This window comes from Arachis ipaensis, chromosome B2 (genome assembly GCF_059453495.1).
Source record: "Arachis ipaensis isolate K30076 ecotype BB chromosome B2, ASM5945349v1, whole genome shotgun sequence".
Lineage (NCBI taxonomy): Eukaryota > Viridiplantae > Streptophyta > Magnoliopsida > Fabales > Fabaceae > Arachis > Arachis ipaensis.
Genome location: NC_142437.1, coordinates 109,156,926 through 109,172,746, shown reverse-complemented (window position 1 = coordinate 109,172,746; position 15,821 = coordinate 109,156,926). Strand labels below are relative to the sequence as shown.

The 15,821-nt window shown below is 38.3% G+C and overlaps 1 protein-coding gene and 1 non-coding gene across 2 annotated transcripts; one reads left to right on the top strand and one right to left on the bottom strand.

Annotated features, from left to right (window-relative positions):
• Positions 1–4,186: 4,186 nt before the first annotated feature.
• On the top strand, positions 4,187–4,294 carry LOC148575181 (small nucleolar RNA R71). Its single transcript, XR_015906910.1, has one exon. It is a non-coding gene; the product is annotated as a small nucleolar RNA R71 (small nucleolar RNA).
• Positions 4,295–7,952: 3,658 nt separating this feature from the next.
• Positions 7,953–15,737, bottom strand: LOC107627667 (transcription factor bHLH162-like). The gene is made up of 4 exons (XM_016330493.3): positions 15,594–15,737; positions 15,144–15,485; positions 14,233–14,288; positions 7,953–8,255 (listed from the first exon to the last, which is right to left on the bottom strand). Exons 1-4 carry the CDS (start codon positions 15,735–15,737, stop codon positions 8,096–8,098), a joined length of 702 nt encoding a protein of 233 aa, XP_016185979.2. The 3' UTR covers positions 7,953–8,095.
• Positions 15,738–15,821: the final 84 nt, after the last annotated feature.

Genomic DNA, 15,821 nt, shown 5'->3' with positions numbered 1-15,821 from the left:
TTTGAGTTCTGTAGCTCCAGAAAATCCATTTTGAGTGCAGGGAGGTTAGAATCCAACAACATCAGCAGTCCTTCTTCAACCTCTGAATCTGATTTTTGCTCAAGTCCCTCAATTTCAGCCAGAAAATACCTGAAATTACAGAAAAATACACAAACTCATAGTAAAGTCCAGAAATGTGAATTTAACATAAAAACTAATGAAAACATCCCTAAAAGTAACTAGATTCTACTAAAAACATACTAAAAAAAATGCCAAAAAGCGTATAAATTGTCCGCTCATCACAACACCAAACTTAAATTGTTGCTTGTCCCCAAGCAACTGAAAATCAAATAGGATAAAAAGAAGAGAATATACTATAAATTCCAAACTATCAATGAAACATAGCTCCAATTAAATGAGTGGGACTTGTAGCTTTTTGCCTCTTGAATAGTTTTGGCATCTCACTTTATCCATTGAAGTTCAGAATGATTGGCATCTATAGGAACTCAGAGTTCAGATAGTGTTATTGATTCTCCTAGTTCAGTATGATGATTCTTGAACACAGCTGTTTTATGAGTCTTGGCCGTGGCCCTAAGCACTTTGTTTTTCAGTATTACCACCGGATACATAAATGCCACAGACACATAATTGGGTGAACCTTTTCAGATTGTGACTCAGCTTTGCTAAAGTCCCCAATTAGAGGTGTCCAGGGTTCTTAAGCACACTCTTCTTTTGCTTTGGACCTTGACTTTAACCGCTCAGTCTCAAGTTTTCACTTGACACCTTCACGCCACAAGCACATGGTTAGGGACAGCTTGGTTTAGCCGTTTAGGCCAGGATTTTATTCCTTTAGGCCCTCCTATCCACTGATACTCAAAGCCTTGGGATCCTTTTTATTACCCTTGCCTTTTGGTTTTAAGGGCTATTGGTTTTTTGCTCTTGCCTCTTGGTTTTAAGAGCTTTTGGCTTTTTCTGCTTGCTTTTTCTTTTTTTTCTATTTTTTTTCGCCCCTTTTTTTTTTCTGCAAGCTTTGTTCTTTGCTGCTTTTTCTTGCTTCAAGAATCATTTTTATGATTTTTCAGATTATCAAATAACATGTCTCCTTGTCATCATTCTTTCAAGAGCCAACATATTTAACATTCTTAAACAACAACTTCAAAAGACATATGCACTGTTCAAGCATTCATTCAGAAAACAAGAAGCATTGTCACCACATCAATATAATTAAACTAAGTTCAAGGATAAATTCGAAACTCATGTACTTCTTGTTCTTTTGAATTAAAACATTTTTCATTTAAGAGAGGTGATGGATTCATAGGACATTCATAACTTTAAGACAAAGTTACTAAATACTAATGATCATGTAATAAGACACTAACATAGATAAGCACTTAGCATATAGAAAACGAAAAACAGAGAATGCAGGAACAAGAAATGAGTCCACCTTAGTGATGGTAGCGTTTCCTTCTTGAGGAGCCAATGATGTCCTTGAGCTCTTCTATGTCTCTTCCTTGTCTTTGTTGCTCCTCCCTCATTGCTTTTTGATCTTCTCTTATTTCATGAAGGATGATGGGGTGCTCTTGATGTTCCACCCTTAATTGTCCCATGTTGGAACTTAATTCTCCTAGGGAGGTGTTGATTTGCTCCCAATAGTTTTGTGGAGGAAAATGCATCCCCTGAGGTATCTCAGGGATCTCTTGATTCGCAGCCACATGTTCTACCACTGAGCTATAGACCCTTGAGATGAATCTTTCCATCTCCCATGACTCGGAGGTGGAAGCCTTTATCTTCCCTTCCCCTTTTCTAGAGGTTTCTCTGGTCTTAGGTGCCATCAATGGTAATGGAAAAACAAAAAGCTTATGCTTTTACCACACCAAACTTAGAATGTTGCTCGCTCTCGAGCAAAAGAAGAAAGAATAGAAGAAGAAGAAGAAGATATGGAGGAGATGGAGGGATGTGTGTATGGATGTGAGTGGTGAATGGAAAACAGAAGGGATGACCATGAATGGAGAGAGAGAGAGAGGGTGAGGTGGGTGGGGATCCTGTGAGATTCACAGATCCTGAGATGATCCTGTGGTGTCCACGGATCCTGAGGTGTCAAGGATTTACATCCCTGCACCCGTTAGGCATGCAAAATGCCCTTGCACACAACTCTGGGCGTTCAGTGCCAGATTGGTGCTTGTTCTGGACATTGAACGCCCATTTGTTGCCCATTTCTGGCGTTGAACGCCAGAACCATGCTTGTTTTGGGTGTTCAGCGCCAGAACCATGCTCTGTTCTGGCGTTGAACGCCAGCCAGATGCTTCTTACTGGCGTTTAAACGCCAGCCAGATCCTCCTCCAGGGTGTGATTTTTCTTTTGCTGTTTTTGATTCCGTTCTCAATTTTTTTTTATTTATTTTGTGACTCCACATGATCATGTACCTATAAAGACATATAACTAATAAAAATATAATTAAATAAAAATTGGGTTGCCTCCCAACAAGCGCTTCTTTAATGTCAATAGCTTGACAGTGGGCTCTCATGGAGCCTCACAGATATTCAGAGCATTGTTGAGACTCCCCAACACCAAACTTAGAATTTGGATATGGGAGTTCAACACCAAACTTAGAGTTTGGTTGTGGCCTCCCAACACCAAACTTAGAGTTTGACTGTGGGGGCTCTGGTTGACTCTGTCTTGAGAGAAGCTTACTGTGCCTCTTTTCCATGTTTACAGAAGGATGTCCTTGAGTTTTAAACTCAAGGGAGTCCTCATTCAATTGAAGGACTAATTCGCCTCTGTCAACATCAATCACAGCTCTTGCTGTGGCTAAGAAGGGTCTTCCAAGGATGATGGATTCATCTTCATCCTTCCCAGTATCTAGGACTATGAAATCAGCAGGGATGTAAAGGCCTTCAACCTTTACTAACACGTCCTCTACTTGTCCATAAGCCTGTTTTCTTGAATTGTCTGCCATCTCTAATGAGATTTTAGTAAGATTCCCAGTTTCTCTATTACAGAGAGGGGCATGAGGTTTATCCCTGAACCAAGGTCACACAGAGCCTTTTCAAAGATCATGTTGCCTATGGTACAAGGTATTACGAACTTTCCAGGATCCTGTTTCTTCTGAGGCAATGTCAGTTGATCCAGAACACTTAGTTCATTGGTGAACAAGGGAGGTTCATCTTCCCAAGTCTCAATACCAAATAATTTGGCATTCAGCTTCATGATTGCACCAAGGTACTTGGTGACTTGCTCCTCAATAACATTCTCATTCTCTTCAGAAAAGGAATACTCATCAGAGCTCATGAATGGCATAAGGAGGTTTAATGGAATCTCTATAGTCTCTAGATGAGCCTCAGATTCCTTTGGTTCCTCATAGGGAAACTCCTTATTGATCACTGGACGTCTCAGGAGGTCTTCCTCCTTGGGATTCACGTCCTCCTCCTCTTTTGTGGTTTCGGCCATGATGGTCATTTCAATGGCCTTGCACTCTCCTTTTGGATTTTCTTCTGTATTGCTTGGGAGAGTACTATGAGGGATTTCAGTGACTCTTTTACTCAGCTGGCCCACTTGTGCCTCCAAATTTCTAATGGAGGACCTTGTTTCATTCATGAAACTTACAATGGCCTTAGATAGATCAGAGACTAAGTTTGCTAAATTAGATGTATTGTTCAGAGTTCTCTGTCTGTTGCTGAGTGGATGATGGAAAAGATTTACTATTATTAAACCTATTTCTTCCACCATTATTAAAGCCTTATTGAGGCCTTTGTTGATCCTTCCATGAGAAATTTGGGTGATTTCTCCATGAGGAGTTATAGGTGTTTCCATAAGGTTCACCCATGTAATTCACCTCTGCTATTGTAGGGTTTTCAGGATCATAAGCTTCTTCTTCAGAAGATGCCTCTTGAGTACTGTTGGATGCAGCTTGCATTCTATCCAGACTCTGAGAAATCATATTGACTTGCTGAGTCAATATTTTATTCTAAGCCAATATGGCATTTAGAGTATCAATTTCAAGAACTCCCTTCTTCTGAGGCGTCCCATTACTCACAGGATTCCTCTCAGAAGTGTACATGAACTGGTTATTAGCAACCATGTCAATGAGTTCTTGAGCTTCTGCAGGCATTTTCTTTAGGTGAATGGATTCACCTGCAGAAGTATCCAATGGCATTTTAGCTAATTCAGACAGACCATCATAGAATATATCCAGGATGGTCCATTCTGAAAGCATGTCAGAAGGACACTTTTTGGTCAGTTACTTGTATCTCTCCCAAGCTTCATAGAGGGATTCACCTTCTTTCTGTCTGAAGGTTTGAACATCCACTCTAAGCTTGCTCAGCTTTTGAGGAGGAAAGAACTTGGCTAAGAAAGCAGTGACTAGCTTATCCCAAGAATTCAGGCTATCTTTGGGTTGAGAGTCCAACCACACTCTAGCTCTGTCTCTTACAGGAAAGGGGAAAAGCATGAGCCTGTAGACTTCAGGATCTACTCCATTAGTCTTAACAGTATCACAGATCTGCAAGAATTCAGTTAAGAACAGAAAGGGATCTTCAGATGGAAGTCCATGAAACTTGCAGTTTTGCTGCATCAGAGAAACTAGCTGAGGTTTCAGCTCAAAATTGTTTGCTCCAATGGTGGGGATGGAGATGCTTCTTCCATGTAAATTGGAATTAGGTGCAGTAAAGTCACCCAGCATCCTCCTTGCATTATTATTATTTTCGGTTGCCATGTCCTCTTCTTGTTCGAAAATTTCTGAAAGGTGCTTGCTGGCTTGTTGTAATTTAGCTTCTTTTAGTTTCCTCTTCAGAGTCTTTTCAGGTTCTGGATCTGCTTCAATAAGAATATTCTTGTCCTTGCTCCTGCTCATATGAAAAAGAGGGGACAAAAAAATAATAATAATAGAGATCCTTTTTGCCCAAGCATAGATGTTCCCTTATGTGAGTAGAAGAAAAGAAGAAGAGGAAATCTGAACTCAGAGAGAGAGGGTTCGGATTTTTGGTGAGATGAATTGTTAGTAGATGAATAAATAATTAGAAGGATATGAGAGAGAGAGAGAGTTTTCGAAAATAATTTTTGAAAAAGAGTTAGTGATTTTCGAAAATAGTTTTTTTTTTTGAAAAGGTTAGTAATTTTCGAAAATTAAAATAAAAAATGAAAATAATTAGTCAATTAAAAAGAAATTTTGAAAAAGAGGGAAGATATTTTCGAAAATTAGAGAGAGAAAGAGAGTTAGTTAGGTGGTTTTGAAAAAGATAAGAAACAAACAAAAAGTTAGTTAGTTGGTTGAAACAAATTTGAAAATCAATTTTGAAAAGATAAGAAGATAAGAAGTTAGAAAAATAATTTTAAAATCAAATTTTTGAAAAAGATAAGATTTTGAAAGAGATAAGTTAAAAAGATATTTTTGAAAAGATATGATTGAAATTAGTTTTGAAAAAGATTTGATTTTTAAAATCACAATTAATGACTTGATTCACAAGAAATCACAAGATATGATTCTAGAACTTAAAGTTTGAATCTTTCTTAGCAAGCAAGTAACAAACTTGAAATTTTTTAATTAAAACATCAATTGATGATGATATTTTCGAAAATTATGTGATAAAGATAAGAAAAAGATTTTTGAAAAATATTTTTAAAATTTTCGAAAATAACTAAGAAAAATGAAAAAGATTTGATTTTTGAAAAAGATTTTGAAAAAGGATAAGATTTTTAAATTGAAAATTTGATTTGACTCATAAGAAACAATTGAATTTTAAAAATTTTTGAAAAAGTCAACTCAAATTTTTGAATTTTATGAGAGAAAAAGGGAAAGATATTTTTTTGATTTTTGAATTTTTAATGATGAGAGAGAAAAACATAAAAAATGATGCAATGCATGAAAATTTTGGATCAAAGTATGTGATGAATGCAAGAACACTATGAATGTCAAGATGAACACCAAGAACACTTTGAATGTCATGATGAACATCAAGACTTATTTTTGAAAATTTTTATATGCAAAGAAAACATGCAAGTCACCAAACTTAGAAATCTTTCATGTTTAGACTCTATGGATGCAAAAATGCATATGAAAAACAAGAAAAGATGCCAACCAAGAAAACATCAAGATCAAACAAGAAGACTTACCCAGAACAACTTGAAGATCATGAAGAACACTATGAATGCATGATTTTTTTCGAAAAATGCATAAAATTTTTTAGAAAAAAATGCAATTGACACCAAACTTAAAAATTGACTCAAGACTCAAACAAGAAACATGAAATATTTTTGATTTTTTATGATTTTCTAATTTTTTTGGAATTTTTGAAAATTATTTGTGAAAAAGAAAAATAAGGATTCCAAAATTTTTAATATGAATTCCAGGAATCTTGCACTCTTAATCTAAAGCTCCAATCTGGGGGTTAGACATGGCTTAATAGCCAGTCAAGCTTTAGCATGTAACATCAGAATATACTGCTCATTACTTATCAAATTAACTTGCCTCTATGCTGATGGTTGGAAGCCACTATCCAAAAGAATTAGACATGGCCTTACAGCCAGCCAGGCTCCAACATTTTTCATGAAACACTAGAATTCATTCTTAAAAATTTAGAATAATTTTCGAAAACAGATGAGGAATTTTTGAAAGATTTTTGAAAATTTTTTTGAAAATAAAACAAAAAGAAATTTACCCAATCTGAGCAACAAGATGAACCGTCAGTTGTCCAAACTCGAACAATTCCTGGCAACGGCGCCAAAAACTTGGTGCACGAAATTGTGATCTCAGGCAACGGCGCCAGAAACTCTGTACGCACGTCTTAATAAATTGTTTTTCATTCACAACTTCGATACAACTAACCAGCAAGTGCACTGGGTCGTCCAAGTAATAAACCTTACGTGAGTAAGGGTCGATCCCACGGAGATTGTTGGTATGAAGCAAGCTATGGTCACCTTGTAAATCTCAGTCAGGCGGATATAAAATAGTTATGGAGTTTTCGAAAATAAATAATAAAATAAGGATAGAAATACTTATGTAAATCATTGGTGAGAATTTCAGATAAGCGCATAGAGATGCTTTCGTTCCTCTGAACCTCTGCTTTCCTGCTGTCTTCATCCAATCAATCCTACTCCTTTCCATGGCTGGCTTTATGTAAGGACATCACCGTTGTCAATGGCTACTTTTTATCCTCTCTGGAAAATGGTCCGATGCGCTGTCACTGCATGGCTAATCGTCTGGAGGCATCACCCTTGTCAATGGCTGCATCCCATCCTCTTGTGAAAATGGTCCAAATGCTCTGTCACAGCACGGCTAATCATCTGAGGTTCTCGATCATGCTGGAATAGGATTCACCCTCCTTTTGCGTCTGTCACTATGCCCAGCAATCGCGAGTTTGAAGGTCGTCACAGTCATTCAATCCCAGAGTCCTACTCGGAATACCACAGATAAGGTTTAGACTTTCCGGACTTTCATGAATGCCGCCATCAATCTAGCTTATACCACGAAGATTCTGATTAAGAGATCCAAGAGATACTCATTCAATCTAAGGTAGAACGGAAGTGGTTGTCAGGCACGCGTTCATAGGTAATGATGATGATTGTCACGTTCATCACATTCATGTTGAAGTGCGAATGAATATCTTAGAAGCGGAATAAGTTGAGTTGAATAGAAAAACAGTAGTACTTTGCATTAATCTTTGAGGAATAGCAGAGCTCCACACCTTAATCTATGGAGTGTAGAAACTCTACCGTTAAAAATACATAAGTGAAAGGTCCAGGCATGGCCGAATGGCCAGCCCCCAAAACAAGATCACAGGATCAAAAATACAATCCAGGATGTCAAATACAATAGTAAAAAGTCCTATTTATACTAAACTAGTTACTAGGGTTTACAGAAGTAAGCAATTGATGCATAAATCCACTTCCGGGGCCCACTTGGTGTGTGCTTGGGCTGAGCTTGAATGTTGAACATGCAGAGGCTCTTTCTGGAGTTGAACGCCAGGTTGTAACGTGTTTCTGGCGTTCAACTCTGGTTTGTGACGTGTTTCTGGCGTTTAACTCCAGACAACAGCGTAGAACTGGCGTTCAACGCCCATTTGCGTCGTCTAAACTCGGCCAAAGTATAGACTATTATATATTGCTGGAAAGCCCTGGATGTCTACTTTCCAACGCAATTAGAAGCGCGCCATTTTGAGTTCTGTAGCTCCAGAAAATCCATTTTGAGTGCAGGGAGGTCAGAATCCAACAGCATCAGCAGTCCTTCTTCAACCTCTGAATCTGATTTTTGCTCAAGTCCCTCAATTTCAGCCAGAAAATACCTGAAATTATAGAAAAACACACAAACTCATAGTAAAGTCCAGAAATGTGAATTTAACATAAAAACTAATGAAAACATCCCTAAAAGTAACTAGATTCTACTAAAAACAATGCCAAAAAGTGTATAAATTATCCGCTCATCAAGTACCAGTGGCAAGTAGAGATCCGGTGGTTGATAGGGCGATGGTGGTGCAAAGAGAAGAGGTAGCTGATGAGGGTAGATTGGTAATTTCAGAAAATATTTTGAATGAATGGAATTATTGCAATTCAATTGGCCTTAAATGTCCGAGGATAATGGAGGATGCTGTTATTGAGGGAATCGCTGGATTCAAGGAAGGTCAGGATTTGGCTATTGATGCTGACTCTGAAAAAACCGTTAGCTGGGATTATAAGTGTGACGGGCTGAATGTTAATGACTATTGGAGGGAAAATAATAACCAAAAAGGGCTTAAGGGCTGGCCCAAAAACCAAGCGGTTGGCACATGTGCTGTAGAGAGGTTAATGGGCTACTACTCATCAACTGTTGGGCCAGACGCTGCTGAGGAGGACACGGCAAGCTTGATCCAGCGGGTGGGTCGGGTCGGGGTCCGTCTGGATCGGTATGGTCCATTTCCCGGGTCGTGCTGCGATGCACAGGCCACTGCTGGAGGGGTTACTCTGGACCCTAATGACGCGGATGGAGCACCAGGCAGGAGCGCCACTCGAACTGAAGCGCCAGGTGACTGTCGGGTTGTGCACGGCGCTACAGGTGCTATGGCTAGGCACCGCGCGGCTGACGTGAATTCTTTGGGCCGCCTCCCTATGCCTTCCGTGCATGCTACGCCGGATCGGGTTGGACTCCATCATGAAGGATACGATCCATCCACCAGCCCGTGCGCCGCTGCACATGTCATTGCTGGAGGAGGTGCCCTGGACGCTAATGATGCGGCGGGAGCACGAGGCACTGGGGCTGGGAATCGCGCGGCTAACATGATACCTAAGGGACGCTTTCCTATGCCTTCAGTGATCGATGCATCGGTGACAAGAGGAAATGAAGCCTCCAGGGAAGATGGGTTTGATGGAGAGACAAAGAAGCCAAGTTCAATGCTGGGGAAGGATATTACACGTGGCCAAGATAAGACTATTGAAGACGGTAATGGGGAAGGAACTATAACCACTATTGTTGCTAGCCTTGTTGAGGTCAGTGGAAATAACGGAGCATGCGTGGGTGCTAGTACCGGGGACCAAAGGTTCAGTGATGGTAAGGCTCTTGAAAGAGAAGCGCAGATGATTGAGAATAAAAAGGCTTGGGATCTGGCAGTAGAATCTGGAGCAATGTAGTGCGATGAAGATGATGACATAATGGCGATTTTACAGGAACAGAATGAAGCGCTTGCCAAAAAGAGGAGGTTGGCTAAGCAGAAAGAGAAGGCACGTAGATGCAGACCGAAAAAGCTCAATAAGGTGTGTAACAAAGGTTTATTATGATTTTTAGCTATTGAAATGTTAGGGGGTTAGGAGGGATTGGTAAGTTGAGTATGGTAAAAGATCTCAAAAAGAAACAAAAGCTGAATATGTTAGGCCTGATTGAATCTAAAATGCAAGCTGTGACTAAATTTGATGTAGTACGTATTTGGGGGAGCGATGCTGTGGGGTGGGAGTATGTGGGTTCGGATGGCGCGTCCGGGGGGTTGCTGCTAATGTGGGATGACTTGTTTTTTAGAATGCATAACTGTTATAAAGGGGAGAGATGGCTATGTGTTGAATGAGTCTTATTGAAAAATAATTTTTCCTGTGCTTTCTATTTGGTATATGGTGCTCATACAAGAGTTGAAAAACTTGCTGTGTGGGAGGAGCTGAGCTTCATAGCTGGTCTATGTCACATTCCGATATGCTACATGGGTGATTTTAACGAGGTTACACAGGTTGAAGAGAGAAAAGGTCAGGACAGGTTAACAGTCTCTGCAGAAGATTTTAAGTGTTGGATACAAGATATGTAGTTAGTGGATCTACCGTTGAATGACCGGAAATTTACATGGTTTAGAGGCAACTCTTGCAGCCACATTGATAGAGTTCTAGTGAGTGTAGAATGGACGGAGGAGTTCCTGGAGATTCGATTAAAAGGGGGACCGAGAGGCCTGTCAGATCACTGCCCAATTATAGTGGAGGATACCAATCTCAGAGGCGGTCCACGACCTTTTCGTAGCTTGGACTCCTGGTTTACACATGACGGGTTCCTAAGAATGGTCAGAGAAGAATGGAGGAATCTTGGTGAGCTACAGTTCACAGATAAGTTGAAGGCTTTAAGGATGCCTTTGGGAAGATGGCACAAGGACAATTTCGGTGACATGGACAAGAAAATACAGCGCTTTGAGGAGGAGATAATGAAGCTAGATGATTTGGTAGGAAACGGAGTTTATGATGATACAGTGGAGGCTAGAAGGAAGGCTTTAGTAGGCTGTTGCAAGCAGTGGTATGTCAGAAAAGAACTACAATGGAAATAGATGTCGCGCTCCAGGCATGCGAAGGATATGGATATGAACACTAGGTACTTCCATAACCTGGCGTCGGCAAGAAGGAGGAACAATAGACTTGATACTTTGGTAATTAAGGGAAGGTTGATAAGAAATCAAGCTCGGATCAAGATTGCAATCAGAGATTTTTACAAAGATCTGTACCACCAGGAGAGATCACCGATTGTGGGTTTCAGAGACGGTCTGGTAAATCGAATTGATGTAGAAGACTCAATAGCTCTGGAGAGATTACTGACAATGGAAGAGATAAAGGAAGCTGTTTGGGATTGTGAATCCTCCAAGGCTCCAAGGAGTGACGGATATAATATGAATTTCATCAAGAAATGCTGGGACGAGATTGGTGCAGAGTTCATGACAGTTGTTCTGGATTTCTTTCGATCGTCAAGGTTGCCTTCGGATTCCAATATTACTTGGGTGGCCCTTGCACCAAAGTTCACAGGAGCGAAGGAGATCAAGGATCTTCGACCGATCAGTATGGTAGGTTGTGTGTATAAAGTAATCTCCAAAGTGATGGTTAGGAGGATGAGATCAGTCATACCAGGTCTAGTGGGGGAGACCCAGAGCGCATTTGTGAAGGGACGGAAAATACATGATGGGGCTCTTATTGCATGTGAAACAGTGCACTGGTTAAGGACAAAGAGGAAGAAAGCGGCAATTATCAGGTTAGACTTCCAGAAGGCTTGTGACCGGGTAAAGTGAAGCTTTGTGGATATTGTGCTACAGAAGATGGGCTTTGGATGGAGATGGAGGGAATGGGTGAAGGAGTGCCTAGGTACAACGTCTATATCGATCCTGATTAATGGCTCACCATCTAAACCTTTCAAGATGGAGAGGGGCTTGAGACAAGGTGATCCACTATCTCCATTTCTGTTTGTTCTGGTTATTGATGTTCTTCATAGGATGGTAGGGGAGGCAATCAGGAACAAACGTATTTTGCCGCTGCTGATTGGTAAGGACAATATAGAGTTATCACACTTGCAGTTTGCAGATGACACTATATTGTTCTGTCCACCAGAGGAGGAGACCATCAGGAACTATGCCAGATTGCTAAGATGCTTTGAGATGATGTCAGGGCTATCTATTAACTTTGATAAGTCAAGCTTAATCCCAATAAATTGTGACCAGTAGTGGACTTACAACATGTGTAGCTTATTGGGATTTCTTCCAGTCAGATATCTTGACATTTCCTTAGGAGCAAACCCCAGATTGGTCAGGACTTGGAAACCGATAATTGACAAGGTTGAGGAAAAGCTCAGCTTATGAAAGGCAAAAGTTCTCAATAAAGCGGGTAAGCTTGTACTTATTAAATCTGTGTTAAATAGCTTGCCGATGTACTATTTGAGCTTGTATAAGATGCCAAAAGCTGTGGCATAAAAGTTGATATCGTTGCAGAGGAGGTTCCTATGGAGCAAGGAGGAAGGCAGAAATGGTTTGGCACTAGTAAAGTGGGAGATTGTTCAGGCCCCTAAAAAGGCGGGTGGGTTGGGGGTGGGTGATGCAGTGATTAGAAACACTGCACTTCTGTTCAAGTTGTGGTGGCGGTTTTCAAAAAGAGGAGTGTCCATTATGGAAGAGGGTCGTGTGCTCGTACTATGACTTGAACCCTAATGTGATGTTATCAGCTCAGACATTACCTACTAGAGGGGGCCTTGGAAGGATATCTGTCAGTTGCAGGTCAGGGACAGTAATGTGAGAGAGAAGATGGTAGCGGGGTTATTTATGGAGGTGGGTGTTGGAAGGCGGACTCGATTCTGGGAAGATGTTTGGTTACAAAGTGGTCCGTTAAAGATGAGTTTTCCGAGACTTTTCTCTGTTTCAAACCAAATAGGATCTGTTATAGGGGATTGTGGGTTTTGGGATGGGTTAGAGTGGATCTGAAATTTCCAGTGGAGAAGAGAGTTATACCAATGGGAGTTGGAATTAGTGGACCGGCTACATGAAACCTTAAGGCCGATTAAGCTAGCTTATGGAAAGCAAGATAGAGTTGTTTGGAAGTTCGACAAGGAAGGTATATTTTCAACTAACTCCTTTGTGCAGGTGATGCAGTCAGAATCCGTCCCGGAAGAAATAACTAGCTACAGCTTCACCAGAACCATTTGGAAAGGTTTGGTTCCGCCGCGAGTAGAGTTATTTATTTGGTTTACTTTGATAGGAAGAGTTAACACTAAAGAAAGACTGCATAGATTGGGAATTATTAGCCAGGGTGATAACATATGCGTGTTGTGTAAAAAAGACGTCGAATATATTTATCACTTGTTTCTGGGCTGTGAGTTTACTTGGCAGGTGTGGTGTCATTGGCTATGTGACTTTGGGAGATTGTGGTCTTTTCCGGGCTCGCTGAAAGAACACTTTGAGAGCTGAACAAGTGTTGCTAATAGGAAGGGAGAGCGCAACAAGTGGCTCATATGTTTTTTTTCGGTTATTTGGAACGTTTGGCTAGAAAGGAATGGACGGCTTTTCAATAAGAAGGAAGGGAGTACGGAGGAGGTGTTCCAAAAATCTTTAATCAATTTTAGAAAGTGGAGTAGCTTGGATCCCTTTTGTTGTTGATGGCAATACCGGAGATGACACTAGGGATAATTGTCTATTTATAATCTTTACATGTTTTTTTGTTTGTTTGTTCTTTCGCTCCACTTTTCTGTGTTGAGCTCCTTTGTTCAAAAAAAAAAATAATAAATAATGACGTTTGGTTATTCCAATTTTCAATAGGCAATAGCTAACTATCCGTCATAATTTGAAGTGAAGTTATCTCATTAGATGTTATGGAAGGGTATAATGCCATGATGGTGGGTAAATTTTGGATGAAGAGTGAATGTTTACTTTTTTAATAAAGAAAAAGCCCATGATAAAAAATTTTTAATAAAGAAAAATCAACAAATCTAGTAAAATTTTGCATTCTTCAACAAAAAATCCCATTATGAAAAACCATAATAATCAAGCTATAGAACAAGATAAACAATCATTTTTAGTATCAAACAAATCCTTGCTTATATTGTAAGAAAAACAATATTATGTATCTAATAAAAAAATTTTTTTTTTTCAACATTTGATCAACAATTTTATAAAATCTAAATTCTAATCCCTATATCCTAATAGTATAAAAATAAGGATTTGAATTCTCTAAAGTTTGAATTTCACTTTAGAGAGTAAAGTGTGATCTCTCACCATTTATTTTATAGGTGAGATCAAAAATAAATATGAGAGAGAAATCATTTAAGGATAGAAGATCACATTTTACTCTTTAAAGTATAAATTTAAAATTTAGAAGATCTAAATTCTAAAAATAAAGTATTAAGGCAAAATCTTGACTAATAATCTAATATTGATAAAAAGTATTCTTTCTAAATCCTATTATTTCTCTTCTAAAAAATCTAAAAGCTCCGCTAATTCATCAGTATCAATCTCAAAATCCAACAACTGATAATCAGATTGTAATTCAATTTCACTGGTTGGTTCATTCACAAACCTTTTCAATCTCTCACTTACTTTAGTCACACCGAATTGAAGCAAAGACGGTGAAATCTGCACAAAATTCCACAAAAAATTAATTAAGTAGTGTAAGAGAGAATATAGAAAGCATTAAAAGAATTTCTTTAGTTATTTAAGGACCATATATTGCTACGTAACATACATTCCTCAAGAACATCAAGCTAATAGAGAGTTTAAATTATTTGGCAAAAATAAAAAAGTGGTATTTTTTTTTCAGTAATGCTAGAAAAAAAATTAAAATTTATCTTATTTAGTATTTTTTTATTATTATTAGAATTTATAAATATTAAATAAAATAATAAATTCAATATATTTTTAGCTAATTTTTTTTATCAAATATTTCGGTTTTTTTTCAAAAGTAAAAAGATACTCATTTCATCTATAAATGATTACGAGTTTGGTCCTCTCTCCTATCTTTGACAACAAATTAGTTGTATTGTATTTTAAGAATTTTAGTATAAAAAAAGTCTAAAAGTCAACACTTTTATTAAAATTTGATCAGCATTTAACCAACAATATCTAATTCTTAATCAGCAATATCTATCTCTTAATTATTAAGATTTAATTTCAAATTTATTAGAAGCACTTATTATGTTAAAATCTAATTAATTTAAAAGAGTCAAAATATACGAATAAACCCTAAATAATTCTATAGTTTGTAATTTGTATATGAAAAAGTATAGATAAATAATTTTTAATTAATTAATTTTAAACAAATGTAATTAATAATTATTAATTTTATATATTTTAAAGAATGAAATTTAAATAATTATTAATTAATGATAATTAATTAATATAAAGTACATTTTAAAAATACTTGTTGATTTGTTATTAGTTAGATAGTTGATCATCTAGGGAAATTGTTTGTATATATGCATGTAAGTATACCTCTGCCCGAAGAATATGATACATGGAATTCTCGATGAGTGAGGAATTGACACTCTTGACATCAATATTCTCTTCATTCAGAATACGAATGATTTCATAGAATATGAACTGAGTATCTAATCCACATGTCATTTCAATTTCAACACACGAACCTATTTCATGAACCTCAAGTTGTGGCGGTTTTTGGCGATCAACACCGCTGCAATCACCACGTGTCCTCTTTCTTCGGATTTCCATTCCCAATGACCTCTCTCTCTTCTCCTTAGCCATCTTCACCTTCTCCTCCAAGCTCTTTATGTAGTTTATGGCCTTGTCCACTTGATCAGGCAATGGCAACGGTTCCTTTTACATTTATTTTGTAATGATTATTATAAATAAAATTAGTAGTTACAGAACAATTATATGGAACATCGAGAGAGAGAGAGAGAGAGAGAGAGAGAGAGAGTATACCTTGGGCCTAGGGAGAAGAGAGTTGAGTTTGGAGTAGAGCATCTTCATGTGGTTCCTTCTGTTTTTCTCAATGACCCTTCTCTCAATCTTCTTCTTGTTTGTTGAAGATGGAGAAGCTTGACTTCTACTTCCCAATTGATTCATTGATTTTTTTTTTCGGGTTGTTTATTGTCTAGGGTTACCCTAATTATAATCTAAAAGACTAGAAGGTAGGTTTTGCACTTTGCA